This window comes from Aspergillus novofumigatus (genome assembly GCF_002847465.1).
Source record: "Aspergillus novofumigatus IBT 16806 chromosome Unknown P174scaffold_2, whole genome shotgun sequence".
NCBI lineage: Eukaryota > Fungi > Ascomycota > Eurotiomycetes > Eurotiales > Aspergillaceae > Aspergillus > Aspergillus novofumigatus.
In genome coordinates this window covers 2,489,139-2,509,701 of record NW_020194275.1, presented here as the reverse complement: position 1 = coordinate 2,509,701, position 20,563 = coordinate 2,489,139, and the positions used below count along the sequence as shown (strand labels likewise).

The following is a 20,563-nucleotide window of genomic DNA, read 5'->3' as shown; positions in this document are numbered from 1 at the left end:
ACCTTATGTCGATGCTCTATTTCTTGCAGTTGTTTACGAAGCGATGTACGGGACTTTTGGAAGCGCTATAGATCGTTTTGATTTGATTTGTTCCTTTCGGTAGTGAGCTGCCACTTAATACCTCATCCGGCTGTATTACGAGACATTTGAATGTCTTTTCGGGCAGGAGTACTGTTCAAGCGAAAAATGGCATTTTATTTCTTTACCCTGGAAGAAAATTATTGTGGATTTTCTCTTCTTTTGCATATAATAAACTAGTCTATTGCGTTTTGTTCTGTGGTTGAATGGTCATGTCTCAGCTGCAAAAGCCGTTGAGTTATACTCCAAAGTGGATCGTTCTCCATATCAGTGGAAATATCATCAGGGGGCAGTTATGGGGTATGGAAATCGGTTCGGCTCCAGCCGATTGTACAGGAAGTACTCTTAGTTGGCGGTCTATCTTAGCATAATCATTCAAAGACATAAAAAGGAAGTATCTATTCGGACGGAAAAGTTCTCCGCCGGCCATTCTAACTTCTAAGGGATATCAAATCATCCAGACTATCTCCAGGTCCAGGTCCAGGCTCAACACGCAATGCACCCATGAAAAGGAAAAAAAAAGGGGATCTTTTACACTGACTGAAAAGTACATGTACACGATCAAGCCTTGCTAATCTCCTTCTTCACCCACTTCTCTAATCCGCCCTGGGCAATGATGTCTTGCAGGTTCGGCGGGAAAGCAGGTACGCTCTGGCTCCAGGTTTCACCGCCCGGGCCTTCCTGGACGGTGACCTGGGAGGTGCGCACGTTCCAGGTGAAGGTCCATCCCGTGCGGCGGGTGGGTTGCTTTTCGTTACCAAAGGCTTCGCGCAGGCGCTCGACGAGGCGAGGCATCTCGAGCAGAGGGAGGGCGTTATTGACGGCGTTGCGGCTGAAGGTGTTGCCGATGCTGCCGGCGACGACGAGGGGAGTTGCTTGGCAAGGATGGAGGTGGCGGCTTGCTCGCGGGAGGAGCCGCAGCCGAAGTTGAAGCCGGAGACGAAGATGTCTATTTACTTGTGTTAGACACTGGGGGATGGAAAGGATGACAGGGAAGGGAAGGTGACAAACCTCCTGCGCGGGCGATGCCGGTAAAGGCAGGATCGTAGTTCTCCATGCAGACCTGCGCCATCTTGTCCTTGGTGACGTCGTCCTGGTATGTGTATTTGCCTGTGACGTTCGTTAGCGAAAACAGCGAGAGGGTCTGTCTGGAAGGCTTACCAGGGTAGATGCCATCAGTGCTGATGTTATCAGCATCAAGGAAGAGGATTTCACCCTCGATCTTCTCGGGGAAGCCGGGAACGATGTCCACCTCGGCGGCCCCGGAGCCAGTCGACTCCTCCGGCATCACGGCCTTGCTCGACGACTCGATCATGCTATCCAGCTGTCCAATGAACTTCTCCATTGCTTCCAAAGTCGTGTCGATGCGAGTGCCGGACTCGACAACTTCTCCTTCACCGATGGAGACGCCGGCCCAGTCTTCGGGGCGCTTGTAGATGCCGGGTCCGCTAATAGCACCGTTCACTAGCCAGAGTTAGCGATTTCTTACAGGTAAGGTACACCAATAGAGAGATGACATACGTGCACTGGCCGCGACAACTTCAGGACTGGCAAGATAGGCCTTGGCATCAGGGGAACCCATGCGGCCCTTGAAGTTTCGGTTACTGGCTGAGATTCCAACTTCGCCCTCCTTGAGGAGACCGGCACCCAGACCAATACAGACGGCGCAACCCGCTGGCAGGGGGATAGCGCCGGCGTCTATCAGAGCTTGCCAGTCACCTGCCTCCTCTGCAATCTTCTGTTCAGCCTTGGAAGCCGCCGCGACGTAGAACTCGACGCCGTCCGCGACCTTCACAGGCCCACCCGTCCTGGCAACGGCGTCCTTGAACACCTTGGCCGCGGCGGCAATATCCGACGCTCTCGAGTTAGTGCAGGATACCAAGTAGGCTTTGTCGATCTTCAGCTTTTGCTTCTCCAGTTCGTCAATGGGGGTGGCGACCTTGACGGAGTTCGGTCCGGAAACGTAGGGCGACAGGGTCGACAGATCCAGGTACAGATATTTGGCGTACTTGGCTCCACGGTCAGCGACGGTGGGGTTGGCGAACAACTCGTTGATACGCTCCTCGGCAAATCGACGCGCCGTCTCCGTGCGTGGTGCGGTAGCGGCCCTGCGTCTCAGCCACTGCTCCAGGGTCGAGTCGATGGGGAACAGTCCGGTCAGCGCGCCCCATTCGGTGGTCATGTTGGCGATGGTCAGACGGGTGTCGACAGAGAGACTCTTCATGGTCTCCTCCGAGCCAGTAAACTCAATCGCGTAGTTCAGAACCTCATCTTTGTTGAAGAGACCTGACAAAGCGACAATGACGTCCTTTCCGGTGACACCCTCAGGGAGAGTGCCGGTGAACTGCACCTTTGCGATAGGGGGGACCTTCCACCAGGTACGGCCGGTAGCCCAGATAGTCGCGGCATCGGTACGAACCATGGGAGTACCGAGACAACCAACGCCACCGTACATGTTGGAGTGACTGTCACTAGCCACAGTGACGGTGCCGGGGAAGGCATATCCCTCCTCAATCATGATCTGATGGCCGACACCGTGACCGGCTGGGTAGAAGTCGATGCCATGCTGGTTGGCAAACTTCTCAATCGATTCGTATTTCTTCAGGTTCTTCTCGCTCTTGTTCTGGACATCGTGGTCTAAGGTCATGACAATCTGATCGGGGTTGTGGACCTTGGATGCGCCAATTGCCATAAACTTGAGCGCGGTGGGCCATGAGTTGTCGTGGGTCATACAACGATGGGGGCTCAGCATCACATAGTCTCCAGCCTTGACGTATTGGCCTTCGGCGAGACCCAGGGAATACGCCTGTACGATCTTCTCGGTAAGGGTCTGAGGGACGCGGGGGCGGCATCGGGGGCGAGCCAACTCGACGACGAAGGAGAGGTTTGTGTCGTGGAGGATGATGCCTCAGCGTGACGGCGAAGGGATGTAGTGGCAAAGGATCGAGAACGAGATAGAGATAGGGAGGTGGAGGAGGTTGACAATGAGATCAAAGGTCGACCGATAACGGGGGCTCGCGATGCTCTGCACCGAAGCAGCAAAGATCCGGTGCGTTTCTTCAGAAGTCAGTCATTGAACAATAGTATGGAAGAAAGGAAACGAGTGTGGGAGGACATACAAACATCATGAGCTATACTTAAAGATACAATGCAAATTGACCAAGGAAAACAAAAGAGGGTATCACAGAAATGGCCAAAGAACAAGAACCCCAAAGGGAAAAATTGAGTCGCGACCAGAAAATCGGGCAATTATTCGGTGTCGCACCCGATCCCGGACGCAGCATCCGGGGTACCTTAATAATCAACGCTCACTGGTTCGTCCGTCTTGATCCGGGTTGGTGTGCCTGGGTGCCTGGCTTTCTCTTGGTGCCTCAGGTATCAATGATAGGCGGCCTGTGCCCTGCAATTATGCAAGTCCTGCTCCATAGGATATTGGGTCGATTCTCCGGTTACCAACGATAATCGGTGAGACACTAGATATTATACTATTCTAGGATATTACATGATTTTAAGTGTGCATCACACTGATTGAATTTGTATAGAGTCACTCTTCCGGACAAATCCGGCTACCTTGTCCCGTCTTTTTGTCTACGAGATTGGTCAAAACAATACGGAGCACATGATCCGTTACGACGCACTTGGCTGGTACTCAGTTGATTTATATCCAGTTAGAGGATTGCATAGTCTACCTAATATAAGTAGATACCTGCCGCCCTCCTCGAATCATCGTCTAGCCTTCTAGAATGTTTCCTTCTTGTTGGACCGTCCTCGTCCCATTCACCATCCTCGTTCGCCTCACCATCATTGTCTCATAATCGACTCTAGCTAACTCCTGTTCCTTACTTTTCTCCAAAATCAAGGATCCAGATATCACGTTTGCAAAAGAGCAACAATGGATGGATCTCTATCCGAGCCGCTCCAAATCCCCCGCAAGGTAAAACCCAGGAACTTTCTTTGAGCTGGGGCCTGCCGATGACATTTCCTGACGCTGTTTTGTGTTAATCATGATCAACACCACTCTTCTACCACTTCAGCTAGAGTCAAGTAGTTCAACGTCTCTGATTAGAATGATTAAGTATGTTTGTACTTCTCTCTTTTTATATCTGCCCACTTGTCGCCCTCTCTCGTAAATCTCGTCAATATATACCAATCCTAGCCATATATCTCGCACTGTTTATCAGAATTTCTCACAGTAATCTTGTTCTGGACCACGTCTAGTCTGGATTTTTCTCTCATCCAGGTCCTTTCTGCCTTTTCCTGTCCTCCTCCAGGTAATGACACTCGTTGTGTTCCTGTATATAGATCAGAACCACTAATCCTGGCAGCACTGTCTCGCATTGTAGGCCTAGCTGGGAGGAAACTTACAGATATACAAACAGAATCCAACTCTACCTCTTCTTAGGAACACGCTGCAGCAATTTACCCATGTGTCACTGATTGAGTCCTCGGTGCCTGACTCTCAGATGAGAGTTGCCGACGGCTGGTTGTACTTGTTGACTCTGAATCCTGTACTATTAACTGATCCTCACCTCACCTCAGACCTTCAGTCCCCTGCCACCTCTTGTGTTTGTTTACCTCAGCACAGTCTGCTTTGTTCATGTTGGAATTCACAGCCAGACCTGATGTCCCAACCTCCTCGCGATGTCCTGTTTACAAACGTGAATATTCATATTCGCCTTTATGCTGTGGCCTTCGAGACAACAGTCTGATATCATCATACACAACTTGCTTTGACCTAGTCTAACGCTTCTTCCAATTGTTTAGACCATGGGCAGACTCAGATGAACCTCTTCCTTCTACCACTCTACGTCTACCCGCTCCGTCTCAGAGAGTACAATGTCCACTATGGATGAACTTCCTGAAGGCTTGCTTTCCACTACAAAGACTCTCCCGTCCTCATTTGATGATTCGATGCCAGTGCATGTTCAGGACATTACGCTCTTATGGAAAGGTACTTCTTCTTGCTCCTTAAGATCGCGCCTTTGACCCAAAGTGACTGATCTCTATGATCAGCCTACAATGTCAAGCCCTCAGCGCTCGAAGGCATCATTGGATACAGATTGGCGAACTTCTTTTGGAGGCTTTGGAGCAATGAGTGTCTTCGCATCTCTCTTCCCGGCGCGACTGTGGCCAAGTTGTTTATGCGCATCTCTGAGTCTACCGCTTCAAAAGTGAGCGAGGTACGTAGCCATCTTCGGGTGATTCGTGTCTCTATTGGCCTCCCCGCTAACTTTGAGATAGGTCCCATCGAACACAAATCCATCCCTGAGGAAGAACAAGAGTGAGGGGAAGTTACCAGAGCGTCTCAGCAACCAGGCAGCTCATAGAGGGTCTCTGCAGTCCATTTTGAAGAAACCCAATGCCGCTCCGAAAGAAACACATAAAACGACCCGTTGGCTCATAACAGACGACAATGACGATAACAGTACTTGCGAAGCAGTAAACTCAGCAACTCCAGCAACTGCTATCACTTCTGCGACAGACGTGTCTACTTGTCGCCATAGTCACAAGAAGACTCAGTTTGTCGCGAGTAAGACGGCAAGGGGCTCGAAGCGGCGACCCGCCATCCTTCGTCGCAAGTCCTCTCAGTCGACCTCTGGTGTCAAGTCCACTCGGACTCAAAGCCCGCAGCATGGAGCGTTCACAAAGAGAGCAGAAAAGACAGAGGAATATGTCGAGCCCGAGGTACACTTGCCGGAGCGAGAAGTTACTCGCAGCCCGTCTCCGGAACTGAAAGGTAAGCCCTCTATTCGGGCCATATGCCTATCGGGACGCCTCGAGCACCGTGTGTTGAACCATCGCGTCGACCTCTAATGGACGCTCACAGAAGCCATACCACTTCCGAAGCACATTGAAAAACTCATGCCAGCAGAACAGCCTGAGCTGCCACCGAGTTTCCTGGCCAACCTAAAACTCCTTCTCAAGCTCAGGCCGCGAAAAGCGAGCTACAAAACCGCACCTCTCACCATGGGCTTCCGGTCACAGATTCCCAACAAATTCCGCGACATTCGCTACCTGTATATTGAATACTACAGGCCACCGCCCCGAGCCATCGTTCATGCAGAGTTCCGAGCTGTCTTCCTGAAGAGAATGTGGGAGGAACAGCTCTTTTTGGCCTCCTTCTTCGAGAAAATGGAACTGCTGCAGCAGCACCAGCAGCAGCACGAATCCTTCGGTAGCGAGGGAATTAGCCTTAGTACGACATTTGAGTCGTCAACCTTTGGCAACTCAAACGGCAATGCTTCAACAGCGCCCACCTCCGTCGACGTCTCGATGACAAGCGAGTACAACGCCGACGCAGCAGAGTCCAATGGCAGCTTCCTTAACAGCGCGGGAGAAATACCCAGATCTTTCTTTCATTATACGCCCTCGCCGCTAAAACGGCTGGAGAGCCTGCTTGGTATGGAGATTGAAGAGCGCCGCAGGAACGGGACGCTCGTATATGAAGAGATTGATCCTGAGGAAGAGAATTTGGGACCGGTGAAGTTACCCCGGTGTTATTATGACACGCTCAGTGAATGGGACTATCACGACTAACACCTTCGCCTGCTTGTACTATGCTAACGGCCCTGGAATTATGTATTGATGACCACGAATTGCTTACTAGCCTGGCGTTCTTGTTCTCCGGCTGTAGAGACTCATGGATTGGCGACTGGAGGACTGGAGTTGACTCGAAGAGTTGGGCGTTTTGTGTCAGTGTATTCAGGATATGATTGTCTCCATCTATGAAAGTTATCGCCTGTATATTTTCACATTCCCATCACCCGTATCGTCAGTAACCTGAGATCGACCAGCTTTCTCCATTGATATGCAACAAGCAACAGTTCCCTAGCCTCCAATACTAGCCAGCAGCATCTCTTTCCTCCAATATCATCAAACAACTCAACGTCTAAGGACTAGCCTTCTCGACATCCTCCATCTCCCTCTCCCTCCCTCCTGTCCCCTTCACCCCTCCACCACCTCAACCCAACCCACCCCATGGTAACAACCCACAACCCCAAATTCACCAGATCTACCCAAACCGCATGCCTCATCCGCTTCACCTTATCCCCCTCACTATAATTCCCAATATACATCTTCCCAAAGATCCCAAACAGCGTCAACCAAAGCACACACAGCACACTCTCCCAGACAAACAGCGGCAGCTGCACTCTCGCCCGCCGCGCCACCGGCGTCCGCCCCTCCATCACAAACGGCAAGACGAGGTAGACGGCTGCTGTCATGACAGCAAGAAACGCCGTGACGACCGCGTACACCCATTTCGCCGGGGCGGCGGCCTTGTCTTCGCCGTGGAGATCCCTTCCGTAGAGGCCTATGACTGTGAGGCCGAAGACGAACTGGATGAAGCGGAGGATGGTCTCGAGGAGGGTGATGAGGGGGTTCCGGGCTGTGGTGGAGTCAGCGGGGCAAGGCATGTTGGTGTCGCGGTTGAGGTTGATGCTTTCGGAGTCGGTTGTGCTGGTGTTGGCCGCGTTCTTCTTGGCCTTGTGCTTTTTGGCTTCTTTAACGCCGATGCGGAGGAGCTTGAGGATGAGGAACCACATTGGAATAGGACACTGTAGACCTAGGTTGTGGTGTCAAGTGAGCTTGGCTGTATCGGCTGTAGATGTGGTATGTAGTCGTAGTTGAACGAGCAGAGAGATTATAATCGCGGTAGAGTTAAAAGAGAGTCTTCTTGACAGAATATTGCGTCCAGCGCAACGAGTAGATGTGACGGAGTATTTCAAAGTCTCTCAGAGTCCCCTGGAAGCCGACTTCGCAGAGCAAAGACTGTGATGCCACAATCAGACAATGAATGAAACCCTGAGTCTAGCAGGGCCTCAACTTTTTCAACGACGAATGACAAAGAGACAATCAATGAAATCTAGCCAGAAGAAAAAAGAAAAAGAGTAGAAAGAGTGTTGCGTGTATGCCACTTGTTGTTCGTCTCGTTCTGACACTGACTCCTTTGGTCTTTATATACCTATCGCACACAGCTCTGATACAGACTCTCTTTCAAAGCCGACACAATACGTTCTTTGTCGTTTCAACCATTTCTCCCAAGCCTTCTCTTCTCATCCATCAGATTGACCTTGCTGGAGCTGTCCTGAAACAGAGTGCTCTGTAGCATGACGGCGCCTGGCTTTTTTGCTTCGCGCGCGGCTAAGCTGATCCCCGGGCCTCAAGGATAATTCAGTGCGACAAACGACAGTAAGCCGTCGTTTCAGACGCTGAATAGACAGAAGTGAGACTATTGTCTTATTGGCTTTTGCTGCATGATCAAGGTCCATGACAAACTGGGCGGCTGTGGTGGCAGCGATCTGCTAAAATCAGCTTGTGTCATCGGAAGCGCCAACGGCAGCGACTGGTTGACAGTTTCTGCTTGAATCTATTTATGGCTCTGCACAAACTTCTTTTTCATAGATGGAAACACAATCAGACATCCTGGGCCGTCCAGGCAAGATGTGACCCCATGGGCCATGTCCAATCGAGTAGTTATTCAACCCCAGATGATATTCACATTGCTACACGCTGACACCGATCGACTGATCCTGCCCTCTAACTCAACAAACTCTGGACTATTAACAATCTGTAGCGCCAACCAACGACCCAAGATGCACCTTTCCATGCTGGTTGTCTCCGTAAAACCAAATACGAGAACCCGTAATTCCACCGACTATCCTGCCGTTTTAAACCCAACCGAACATGCCACCCCAATATGCGTACCGGAATGCTGTGACCCCCCAGGACAAAAAGGACCTGAACACGACTAACATGGATGCAAGTGCAGTTTACCTGCCGGATTCAATGCTCCGTGACGTTGTCGTGATGTTCATCAAGATATGTGATTGGAGTGGGGATTTCATAAATGCAAAACCTGCGGAAAGAACAGCTGAGAGAACAAGGCTAAAACTTAAATTAAGCAAAAACAAAAGGCAAGGAGAGAATACTCGACGCAAAAAAGCAGTTGAGACAAAGGAAAATGAGCAGCGACCTTCATCATGGGGGTAGAGGTACCACTCGAACGCCATCCGAACGGCCCTCGGAATGGAATCGGTCGGAAGATGCTGCGAAAGGTGTGTACCCCCAAGGCCGTCCGCGCCCATTGTCAGGGTGGTCGAGTACTTGACGCATCTATGCTTGCCTGCATATGCGGCGGGGGAGTCGTTGGCTTGACTAGATGTCCGGGCGGCGGCGGCGTCTTGAAAGAATTGGGCGGTGCAGGCGGTGGCATAGGAATGGGTTCATCGTCGTACTCATGACCTAAATAGTCGTCGTCATGCGCTCCATGGCCGGCGACAGAAGAATGATCGACGGATGCGCGATCGTATCCTTGATCATATACTGTCTGGTGAGCCGCCGCGCTTTTCGCCGCATTCTTAGTGGCCTTCTTGCCCTTGCGGCCCTTCATCTTGGCCTTTTCAAGCAGCCTCTTCTTCTCCGCCAGTCGCTTCCGCTCTTTACGATCCTTGATCTCGTATTGCCGAACTAAGGCCTCGGGTGGCCGACCAAAAATGCTCTCGTACTCGCAAAACTCGCAGATCCAGATATCTTCGGGACTCGGGGGATGGTGGAGATTAGCATACTGTTGTTGAATCTTGCGTTGACGTGCTGCCAATGCGTAGATGCTTCCCGGTGACCGCCTCTTCTTTTTGCCTGTAACGGGTGACTCGGCAACAGGGGCTTGCTGCTGAGGATGTGGAGGTTGCTGATTGCCGTGTGCCGTCATACTCGGGCTTGTTTGGGTTCCCTGTGTGGAGATGCCTCGCTGGGCTTGGCTTGTCGGGGCGAGCGGTGCGGACGAACGCTGCGGTGCTGGATACAGACTTTGTGCCTGCAAAGCCATACCTTTCGACGAATCAGACTCACAGGTGAAGGTGAATTGTGTCTTGGTTGGTGTTGTTTGCTGTTCAAGCAAGCTGGTACCCCCCTGGCCTCGTGGGGGAGAGGAAAAGGCCGCAGCGTTCGCTATGGCGGCGGAAATGATACCCTGGTCTGATTTTGCTGTCGGGTCACCTAAACACAGAGTGAGTGAAAATCACCGGGATGTGTTAAATTCCAAAGGGGAGGGATCGGAAGTACCTGCGGGCGCCGACGTGGACAACATGCCATCCCGCCGACTTGCTGCTCGGGCCGTGGGCCAGCCAATCTGAGAATGGACCGGCAGGGAGTTTCTTGACGGACCACTGCGAGATGGATGCCGCCCAAGACGACCTCTACCAGGACCCGAAATACCACCAAGTCCAGGAGATGCGGGGCTGCCGGTACCATAATACGTGCCAACGTTATTTACTTCGTTGATCGTGGTGGATGACGCCTGTGCGGAGCTTGCTAGCCCCATGTTTGCGAATTCAGGGGAAAGTGTGGAATGATGACTTCCCAAATTGCCGGGGGTGGGGATTTTGCGCTTCTTCTTGTTGTTAGTGTTCTCGAAGGCATCATACCCGTCGGGACCGGTCGAGGAAGACTTGATCGGTGATCCTTCTGCCTTGCCAGAAGGTGCATGCAATTGAATTCTTGCAGCAGACGGCGAGAGAGACGACCCGCGAAAACCGGCGCTTCGACGAACCACAACCGGACCGTCCTCGTCACCGCTCTCTAGATCAAGGCTGTTTTCATAGGTGTGGTGTGTTTCTCGCTCGGAAATATGATCATGCGCGTCCGTGTCTAGACTCTGTTGCACGTAGACTTTGCTGTCATTCACCACCTCTCCATGGTCCGCAGAGGATCCGTAGAAGAGTTGGGTCGCTGGGGGTGCGGGAGGGTAGAGGATGGAGTCGGCGGCCTCGGGCGATAACCGAGACCGTAGGGTCCGTTTAGGAAGGGGCCGAATGAGCCTGTCCGGATAAACAGGCGACGGAGTATCTGGAGCTGAGTTATACATCCCATCTGCAGGCGGACAGAATCAGCAACGGATCTAGCTGGCAGTGATCTTCTCTCCTCTCCAAAACTCCCCATCCACCTGGTGCTGGACCGGCATGATGAGACGTCCAGAAGAGAAGACGTCCTTGATGAGAGGAACATACTCAACGTAGCAGTCATCGTCATGCAGGTATCTCAGCTCAGTAACCGTCGACGACCACAGCCGAACGGCGGGCTATTTTTTCCTGTTCCCTGTCCCCTGAATCACCGTGCCCCACAACTAGGTATCGAAGGACCTTGAGACTCTCGGCTATTTCTATTCTTGCTTGTCGACCTCTTCTTCGTTCCCGAAAATCAGAAAACACTCCGCAGTCAAGAATATATGACGTTCTGCTGGTCGCGTTGCGAATACCGAGTAGGGAAAGAGAGGCGGGTGGGATGAGAACGGAGAGGAACCTAAACCGAAGTAGTTTGGCACCCACAAGTTAGTTGTCACTGTTGGCAGGCCCCCAGAGAACATCAAGAGTAATCAAGACTCGGATAAAGATCAAGCCACAGGTAGCGAGAAAGCCAAAGCAACCCCGATAGTATTGTTCACAAAGCCTGATGCAACTTACCAAACGAGTGACCATTAATCAGCACCAAACGCCCATGCAAAATTTTTGGAGAAATAGCCGGACAAGAGGTTCGGGAAAGACCCAGTAGAAACCCGGATGTCACGAAGATCTGCACAGACCCAGAAGCTCAGAGAAGAAGTAAATCAGAAGAAGGGATAGTAAGTAAAGAAAGTATCCACAATCGAAAGGAGTTATTGGTAGGGGAGAAATTAGAAAAAGGACGATGGACGATGGAGGGGTGAAATTGACCATAAGAGTAGTAACAACCTAATCTCCGTACATGATAGTTCTTTTTGGAGCTGCGGGTTCTCGCCCTGAGGCTCCGATTTGGCGCCTGAGGCCTCAACAAGCACTATTCCTCTCCGGGACCAAAGAGTCTCCATCGCAAGCAATACCTTAGACATCTTCTATTTCTACAGATATTTCCTGAAGATGAGCTGGGTAAGTACAACTCAATCGTTGTAATGATCGTTTGGCACGATTTTATTTTCACCACATTCACCGTATACCTCAGCAGTGTAAAAATGCTCTAGCGGATGGCAAGTTCAACGACCGAGTCCAGCTGTTGATTGGTGCTGCTGTCTACAAGCTGTGATTTGAAACAGGCATCATACCGTGGACTGTCCCAAGGACAGCTCTCATACATTGGTTATCTACCTTATGTGATGTTCTCTCCCAGCCTCAAGCGCTCTATAGGCCAACCATTCCTGCAGGAACAAGCTATGGTACTTCTGGAGCTGAAAGCTTATGCACTTGTAGAATAGGAGCAGCAAGATGGGGATCAATCTCCCATAGCTGAGCAGTTTCATTGAGTTCTTTCAGAGTCCACAAGCAAATGTGGTGGTGAAACGAGGCTTTCTTGTATGATGACAACATCCGCAAGGATTAAAGTTCCCTGAACGGTCATGGAGGACCGCTTCCTTGCGACAATTCCTCTAACTACCTGGACAGTAGGAAAACACAGTATTCTCTGTCCACCCAGTAAACCGACTCAACTCTAGTCTTTGTTTAAATTCGGATCGGCGAGTAGTAAGGAGGCAGGCTGTGGACGTTGTGTGCGGTCGACGAGTGATAAGCGGGGTTTTCTGTGTAGTGGAATGAATGGCGGAATGGACGATGCCATCATCGGCTCTGTCTGTCAACCCAGGTCAGCAGTTGAGCTCAGTCATACACCATCGCAAGCAACTCTGCTCTAAAAACACAGTCGAGAAGTAAGTCCAACATCAAGAAGATGATAGCAATTACTTTGCAATAGTTGACTCTCGAGGTTCGTGGAGCGCAGAAAGAGACCTGGTGGATGGTGAGCGGGGAAAGCCCGGAGAGGAGAGAAAAAGGAAACCCGCTTGCGGTGGTCCGCCTTTTTGATTAGGATTGTTACTGCTAGTACTGCTACTGCTGCCGAACTCTCTTTCTCCTCCACCCCGTCTCATTCTTCTGCTTCCCTCGTCTCCCTCCCCTCCACCCTCACGAATAGGAATCTGCAGATTATGTAGTCCTCGGCTCAGACTCGGGCTCGCAGACGCTACTTTTTGGATTCTTTTTCAACCTCGTGTCTCAATCGCCAGCTCCTACTCTTTGCCTTGCCGGTCCGTTCGCTCTCTTTTTTTTTCGCCTTTCCTACGAGTCGTCGCTGTCGAATCCCAGCTTCTTACCCGCGTGCGACTGCTCCCACATGGGCAGCATCTGCTTATAATTGTGCCTCGCTTGACTCTTATATACTTAACTTATCCTTAATATTCGTCCCATTGTCAGAATTATTGTACTCCATCCGCTTCGCAGTGCTTCACCATGACTCCTCGTCGCTCTTCTCGTGCCCGCACCTCCCAACCCTCGCCCGTCATCCTTCAGCATACAAATTCCTCCAGCTCGTCGAATTCCTTGACTCGCGAAAGAAGCACTCGGTCGAACCATAAAATTTCCTCACCTCAGAGATCTTCAACCCAACGTTCTCAGTCCATTGATGATGCGGACAGCGCCACAAGAAACGACTACCCACAAACGCGGCAGCGCCAGCGCTCCCGAGGAGATGATGACCATGTGAGATTGAATGGGGAGGAGGAAGATGAGGATGAAGACGGAGAGGGTGACGAAGAAGAAGAGATTACCCGATGTCTTTGTGGGCAGCAAGACTACCCTGGCCTGCCTCCCTCTCGGCGGGAGGCTCTCGGTCGCAACGGGGCGGCTGTTGGGTTCAAGGATGAACATGCGTTGAATATTTCTGCAGATTCATCGGACCTGATGTCCGACGATATCGGTAGCATGTTCATCCAGTGTGATTCCTGCAAAGTTTGGCAACACGGTGGCTGTGTGGGAATTATGGATGAAGCGATGAGTCCCGACGAGTACTTCTGTGAGGAGTGTCGGAAAGATCTTCACGAAATAAAGAATGAGTCCAACGGGTATGTTTCTTCAAACTTCTTTTCTACTCTCATTTCAAGAATTTGCCCTTCTCTGATTTACTGCGCCCACTCGGCCTTAAATTGCCCGGATGATGCGGTCAGGCTCTTCGTTACCCGTCGAGGCTGAGCCAATGTTACAAATTCTCACGCACCTCAACCGCGATGCTTCTACACGGAATCACGTTTCAACTATATGGCCGTCGTGCTTACAACTTTGCAGACAATATTCATCGCAGTACCTCCCAGTCGCCCCAGTCCAATCTTCCCCTGCAACCTCCCGTGACTCGTCCCGTGATAATTCGCGACGGGCGAAAGACTCCAAATCACGACAGAGCGAGGCGATTGCCAACCCCAAACGCAGATCAACCATGAATAGTCGTGATGCCGCTTATGACGAAGAGGAGCAGCTCCGGCGAGCGATCGAGGAGAGCAAGGAAGATACTCAGCCCCCTGCAGAGGACATCGCTCTCCGACGAGGCAAGCGGAGTCGAAGTGACAGCGAAGCGTGAGTTTGATGACGACCCTTCCCAAGTAACATTGGTTTTTGGTGCTGCTGCTGACCCGTTTTCCCCGCCTAGTCACAAGCAGGTGACGAAGCGCCAGCGTACAAGTTCCCCTTCACCAAGTGCTATCTCAAAACCAGAGAACACAGAATCTCAACCTGCATCAGAAGATGAGTCGAAGACAAAAGTTAATGGCAACGGCACAAAAAACTCTAGGGTGGCACCGCGGGGTCATCGTGAAAAGCTCATCAAAGAAACAGAAGAACCCGAAACAGACCCCGCGGAGATTGCGAGCCGCAAGAGGGGAAAGTTCGAGAGACGAAATGGTGAAGGTAACAGCCCTGAAGTTATCTTGGGATTCCTCGTCCTAACAAATTCGCAACGAGCAGATGCCGACCGTGAGATAGCATCGCCGACTAAAGCCACTGCGGAAGACCCTGAGCCTCCTCAAGCTAGCCCGGAGACCGCTGCACCTGCTCCGGAACCTGCCCCCTCCCGTCCGTCAACCCGCAAGTCTGGACGCCCACCTGCGCGACGTGGTGGAAGGGTCGGACGTAATCAATATACGAGGGACCGAGATATGAATGGAGCTGACTCTCCACGACGGGGGCAGTCACACGATATCGGTGGGGACTCGCCGAGAGTGGGGGCAGTCAACGGAGCGCACTACAATGTAGATTCTGGAAAACCGAGCAGGCCGCGCTACATGAACCCTCAACGGACTACCATGAACGAGATGAAGAGACGAGTTGCCGGAATCCTTGAATTCATCTCCCGGATGCAGGTCGAGATGGCTGTTGCCGGCGAAACTTCCACCCCTCCCGGCAATGGAGACCAACCAAATGGCTCTCTCACAAAGGCCACGATGGGTCAAATCGAGACTGCATTACTTTCGAATACCAACGAAGTGGAGTCAGGGACATCAAGCGTTGATAGCGAAACAGCATCGGGTCAGGCTCCCAAGGAGAAGGAGTTCAAAGATCTGAGCAGCGTTGAAATGATGGATGTCCTCACGCGTCATCTCCTGAAATGGCAACAGGAATATGGCAAATTCGGGGAACGGTGACAATCCTTGTCTACCCTTTTTGACCCGAGGATGTCCGTCTCGATTCGTGTTCATGAGTATAAATGTGCCTCTCTTCTTGGTCGATTTCTACTTGGGGCTTTGTTATAAACGATACCCTGTCCATCTCTTCTCTCCGCATGTGGACATGTACAATATGGCTTCTGGATCATCCCTTTTTTTGCAACTTGATCGACTTACAGCGTTTTCACGGCATCAGCACATTTCTCTCCCTGGGTGATCCGGCATTTTGATTCTCGACCTGCGATGTGACATGTTGAATCATCTCCTTACGCTCCGCTTCGGATAATGCTTTCCACCATGATACACTGGTTATGCGTTCGGCGTACGCTTTTCCGCTCTTCTTTTCTTCAGAATCCTGGTAAAGATGCTCCTGGCCAGGCGGCCTTGATTTCATCCTCCGCTTTTCTTTATTCCCTTCGCCTTTCTTTTCAGTTCTTTACCTCTTCTCCCTTCCACTTTTGCTATTTGCTTTGGCTACGAGTCTCTTATGCACTTGCAGAGAGGGGCAGGCGCAGGTTGTACAAAGACTCTTTGCTGTTCATAGGTTTTTCTTTCTTTGTTTCGGCAGGTCAGGTCAGGAGTATATGGATGGACGGACAGGCTTGGTTGCTTTATTATGTTTGGTATATATTGTTGATGTCGATGCTACTCTGGTTTGCTAAGTGAACTATTGAATTGAATGTTTCAACTGGTAGGACAGTCAGTAACTAATCGCTGATAGTGCGATATTGCATAATTAAGATTCATGACGGCCAAGATGTTCTTGAACTAGCGTCAATAATGACAACGACTCTCGACATAAAAGGATACACAATGACAGTTAATTTGTAATGTAACTACAAGTCTACAGAATTCGCTTCAAGTATGCGATCAAGGGGACGTAAGTAGCATTATGATCTAGCTGTAGTTACAAGGTGGCCATGACTGATACAGGAGAATCGGGTGAACCAAAAAAGTCGTGCTTGTCATTTTTCTTTTTCATTTTTCATCAAGAGGCCATTCCAATCGTGTAGTCCATCATGTCAGATACAAGCAATTGCCATACCATATAAATTATCGTTTTCGCTCAGCAGATAGAAAGATTTGTACCTAGATTAATGACGTCAGCGTCATGTGACGGGATTTCCCCCTGGGTCAAAGCAACAACCATGGTTCATAGGATCATAGTGTATGGGTGACAAAGCGGATAAACTAACCTGTTCCGTTTACCCAAACTGACTAAACCTAAAGAGGCTTAGACGCTTACAGACGGGAACCGTGGATGACCTTGTAGTCAACGACGAGCTCACGACCACCATCGTTGATGACCAGAGCACGGACGCTACCGCGGCCCTCAGAGAAAGCCTCGCGAATCTTGCGGAAAAGCTGGCCCTGCGTGACGACGGGGAGGGCCTGCTTGACATCACCAGTCTCGGTCATGGCGGTGAGGGTGCCATCCTCGTGGAGGTCCAGAATGCGGTAGGTCTTGTAGACGGGACCGAGCATGGTCTGAACGACAACCGAGGGGGAGGGGTTGGAGACGAAGCTGGACTCCTCCTGCAGCTGACGGGTGAAGAGGTCGACACCCAAGTAGCGGTGCTGGCCGGTCTGGGGGAAACGGAGATCCGGATCACCTGGCAGGGGCGACCCTGGAGAATCAGGATGTCGCCGATGCGGATGAAGTGGCAGGGGATGGGAACGGATTCTGCAGTGGTCTTGCTGGCGCGGGGCTCGACGATGCGAACATCCTCACGGACGCCATCACGGTAACGAACTGGGCCACGTTCGTCAGCGATGACTACTTCCTCACGATCGTGGTGATGATGGTGGTGGTGGAATGGATGCGTGATGCGGTCAACAGCACGCTCCACGCCACGGCGGAAGGAGTGGTAGTTACCGTCGTCGTCGTAGTAACCCATCTTGCGAGCAGGGGGTTGGTCGATAGCGGTGTAAGGCTTGAGGACCTTGACTTGAGAGATCGAAGCGACGGAGGAAGGACGAGAAGGAACAGACTCTACAGTGAGCTCGCTGTGGCTGAAGGAGTCTCCCTTGCGTGTTTCGAGAGGCTTAGGAGCGTATGCCTTGTCGTAGGAGACGTCGATCTCGGTCTTGGACCGTTGGAGCGAGACGTCGGAAGTCTGTTGGGGCTGGTAGGCTTGGTAAGAGGCTACGGGAGCTTGGTGACGACCGTACGAAACGTTGACGTCGTAAGTAGGATCGGTACGGCGACGATACTCTCGCTCAGTGATGTCAAGCTGGGACTCGAGGGCCTGGTCGTAGACGGGCTTGAGAGGTAAAGGTTCGTAGCGAGAAGTGGGTTCACGGTATCTGGGGGTGGGAACGGGGGAGAATGTTAGATACTATCCGAGAGAGAATGATAAACAAGAAATAGGATGACAAGACGACCATGGATTGGGGACACGAGAGGGGGGATTGGGTAAGGGAACGGGCCGACACCGCTCATTGGATGTCATTTTCCTTTTTGGGGGAGCATTTGTTTTGATTTGGCTCCATTTGTTTTGGGTCTTTTTGTGCCACGTAAATAGATTGGATGGAGCGGCTAATCAATTTAGGCCCGGCTGAGCAAAAGCACCGGGCCAACTGCGTAAATTGATAGCTCGCCATTTCTCATCCGCTCTAGTCTAGGTTTGTGGTGCCACTTTCTCGGCTGATGCAGCCTTCGGGGTGTCACCGCTTCTTCTGATGCTTGTATTGTTTTTGTTTTGTTTTGCTTTGTTTTCGCTGCGTTTCCGCCTGTTGCCTTGATTTTCTCACCCTCTCCACTTTTCCAGCTGGAAATGTAGATTGATGCAGAAGCACGAGGCATTCAGGGAAAATCAACAGAAAACAAATCACCACAGCCCAAAAAATAACAGCCCACAGGAGGGGGAAATATCGGACAGAAACCAAGGAGTTTTCAAGGGCCGTGGAAGTAATAATAAAAAAAGGAAATTCGTGGAAAGAAAGAAATGCTTACCGTTCACGCGAAAGTTCTACCTCAGGAACGCGAGAATCCTTGTGGGCACGGTCTTCGTAGATGACCTGGAAATCGTCACCCTTGCGAGAAGGTGCGCGGAGACGGTCCTTGGTGATATGGATATCGACTTCTTCTCTTCCGTAGGCACGAGGGTCGGGAAGAGGAGCAGAGGTTCGAGTATCTTCCCGTTCGACGTGCGAAGTACGATCGAGATTGACTTCTCCCTCTACTCTGGTCAGAGTAGTCTCAGGAACAGCGTCACTCCGGTACGACGACGGGAAGACACTGAAGGGGATGGGGACGCGGGCGTCAAAGTCCAGATTGGCTGTCCTTTGGGCGTCTCTTCTCGAATCCCTTTCGAACTGTTGCGAAACAACTCGAAAGGCGAGACAAGAAAAGACTCTTTACTGGAAGAGAAGTCTTTCTCGCGGGAGTGAGAATTAGAAGATTAGATAGATCTAATCTAATCCGTGGTTGACAGGAAGGGGGGAATGTGAGATAAACTCAGGAATTCTGTAGAGGAAAAGGAAGAAGGAATGGAAGAGGGAAGAGAAGAGAAGGAGAAAGAGAAGAGGATGAGGGGCTTGAAATAGGAAGGGAGAGGCCGTCGTTCACTACTGCGACTGTCTCTAATCATAACAAACACCTTACTTTCTACGGAGTACACCCAGGAAACCTCCCCCATACGGCAACAGAATCGTAGCATTCAATCAATCAATCAATCCATCAATGCGTCAATCATCACATCAATTCTTCCATCCAATGCTGCTGCTGCTTGTTTCCACGCGCTTGTTTACTGCGCTTTGCCCGTTTGGGTCGGTTCCAGCCTCCCGATTAGAAACACCCTCTGGGGTTTCATCTATCCGAGGTTGCGGGCGATAGTCATTTTCTCCAGACGGTACGAAAGAAAATCACTATTATTCTTGTCAACTCTCGTCTCCTCCTGAGGGTCAGTTTATGCTCAAGGAAAAGCATGTGCTAACTGCAAAGGTCATGGATCCTAGATATAGCTAGTTCTGATTGACTCCATCGGCCTACTCCGTACATCCTGCTGCATACGAACGGCCCCATCAACATATCGGCCAACAAGGCTTCGAAATAATACCCATCACAATCAAGCGGTCTATTAAAACATTTCTATTCCATTCAGAAGGATGAACCTTCACATGCATGATGACAATACGTTCGAGCCCGTGGAATGAGTTCTCCTCTTCGTACGCTGTACACCCAATCAATAAGTTAGTGATAACGCAATTGGTGACAAAGTCTGGAGGCTGGCCAGCATACACCGAGCTGAAACTCAAAAAAGACACCAATCTCCATGGCAACGTGAACTTCTCCCCGGGTCGAATCGGAAATCTGGATCCCTTGGCGCTACTGGGCTGGGACGATCGACCTTGGTGGTGGCTTATGCGCGGTTCTTCTCCTCACCAACTCGACTTAGCAATGAGCAGCATTGAGCTGTCTCTGCCAGCGTGATGGAGAGAGAATCAACTGAGAATATGGAGGAGATACTGTTCCTAATTCTAGTTACAGCATTCTGGCAGTTTCCTTCGCTCTGGCCCATCTGCAATTGATCCAGACAATATTCGTGGAGCTCCGTCATTGGAGTTGGGGTTTCATCAGCCCGTCCCCATCTCACTTCCCGCCGTTCATTACACGGAGAAGCCGTGGTCTCTCGACCACCAGCAGCTTTCTACAGGCTGACAGCCTTGATTTAAAGCGCTCCACCCTAGTGCTTCTGACCTCTATGATGATTGCTCTGGTTTCACGGCTGCTCGACTACGCGCCCGCCAGCCATCGAATTTCCTGAGCTGTATCCCTTTCCGTTACCTTGCTGTTAAACAGCAAAGTATGTAACAACAATAATAATGGACAGTCGTTCGCCACAGCTTCAACCCAATCTCCGGCGCCGGCTGTCCAATTGTAGACGCATTCCCATGTCTATCGATAGATACCCGACCTAAGGAAAAGCAAGAGGTTGGTGCAAGTGGCTGTCGTGTCTGCCTTCTGGCCCTTTGGTTTGCCGTGTGGGCCCTTGCACAAGATCGGAATCACTGGAAAGTGGACTCATGGGTGGA

The 20,563-nt window shown here is 51.1% G+C and overlaps 8 protein-coding genes across 8 annotated transcripts; 3 read left to right on the top strand and 5 right to left on the bottom strand.

Annotated features, from left to right (window-relative positions):
• Positions 1-484: 484 nt before the first annotated feature.
• lysF (homoaconitase LysF) lies at positions 485-3,532 on the bottom strand. Its single transcript, XM_024826670.1, has 7 exons — positions 3,198-3,532; positions 3,088-3,135; positions 1,600-2,908; positions 1,240-1,542; positions 1,090-1,188; positions 943-1,027; positions 485-910 (listed from the first exon to the last, which is right to left on the bottom strand). Exons 1-7 carry the CDS (start codon positions 3,201-3,203, stop codon positions 640-642), a joined length of 2,121 nt encoding a protein of 706 aa, XP_024685746.1. The 5' UTR covers positions 3,204-3,532; the 3' UTR covers positions 485-639.
• Positions 3,533-3,939: 407 nt separating this feature from the next.
• P174DRAFT_438954 (uncharacterized protein) lies at positions 3,940-4,444 on the bottom strand. The gene has a single exon (XM_024826669.1). It carries the CDS (start codon positions 4,414-4,416, stop codon positions 4,231-4,233), a length of 186 nt encoding a protein of 61 aa, XP_024685745.1. The 5' UTR covers positions 4,417-4,444; the 3' UTR covers positions 3,940-4,230.
• Positions 4,445-4,914: 470 nt separating this feature from the next.
• P174DRAFT_428619 (uncharacterized protein) lies at positions 4,915-6,615 on the top strand (the record flags this gene model as incomplete). Its single annotated transcript, XM_024825525.1, has 4 exons — positions 4,915-5,029; positions 5,092-5,258; positions 5,320-5,815; positions 5,906-6,615. The coding sequence occupies 4 exons, from the start codon at positions 4,915-4,917 to the stop codon at positions 6,613-6,615; spliced, it is 1,488 nt and encodes a 495-aa protein (XP_024685744.1).
• Positions 6,616-6,974: 359 nt separating this feature from the next.
• P174DRAFT_428618 (MARVEL domain-containing protein) lies at positions 6,975-7,622 on the bottom strand (the record flags this gene model as incomplete). The annotated part of the gene is made up of 1 exon (XM_024825524.1): positions 6,975-7,622. The coding sequence occupies one exon, from the start codon at positions 7,620-7,622 to the stop codon at positions 6,975-6,977; it is 648 nt and encodes a 215-aa protein (XP_024685743.1).
• A 1,544-nt stretch (positions 7,623-9,166) lies between these two features.
• P174DRAFT_457844 (uncharacterized protein) lies at positions 9,167-10,942 on the bottom strand (the record flags this gene model as incomplete). Its single annotated transcript, XM_024829589.1, has 2 exons — positions 9,167-10,074; positions 10,141-10,942. The coding sequence occupies 2 exons, from the start codon at positions 10,940-10,942 to the stop codon at positions 9,167-9,169; spliced, it is 1,710 nt and encodes a 569-aa protein (XP_024685742.1).
• A 2,383-nt stretch (positions 10,943-13,325) lies between these two features.
• P174DRAFT_364580 (putative transcriptional regulator (Cti6)) lies at positions 13,326-15,505 on the top strand (the record flags this gene model as incomplete). The annotated part of the gene is made up of 3 exons (XM_024822001.1): positions 13,326-13,936; positions 14,157-14,441; positions 14,515-15,505. The coding sequence occupies 3 exons, from the start codon at positions 13,326-13,328 to the stop codon at positions 15,503-15,505; spliced, it is 1,887 nt and encodes a 628-aa protein (XP_024685741.1).
• A 153-nt stretch (positions 15,506-15,658) lies between these two features.
• P174DRAFT_102501 (uncharacterized protein) lies at positions 15,659-16,225 on the top strand. The gene has a single exon (XM_024820982.1). The coding sequence runs from the start codon at positions 15,812-15,814 to the stop codon at positions 16,190-16,192; it is 381 nt and encodes a 126-aa protein (XP_024685740.1). The 5' UTR covers positions 15,659-15,811; the 3' UTR covers positions 16,193-16,225.
• Positions 16,226-16,768: 543 nt separating this feature from the next.
• hexA (putative Woronin body protein HexA) lies at positions 16,769-19,167 on the bottom strand (the record flags this gene model as incomplete). Its single annotated transcript, XM_024829588.1, has 4 exons — positions 16,769-17,104; positions 17,125-17,833; positions 18,483-18,882; positions 19,098-19,167. 4 exons carry the CDS (start codon positions 19,165-19,167, stop codon positions 16,769-16,771), a joined length of 1,515 nt encoding a protein of 504 aa, XP_024685739.1.
• Between the last annotated feature and the right edge of the window lie 1,396 nt (positions 19,168-20,563).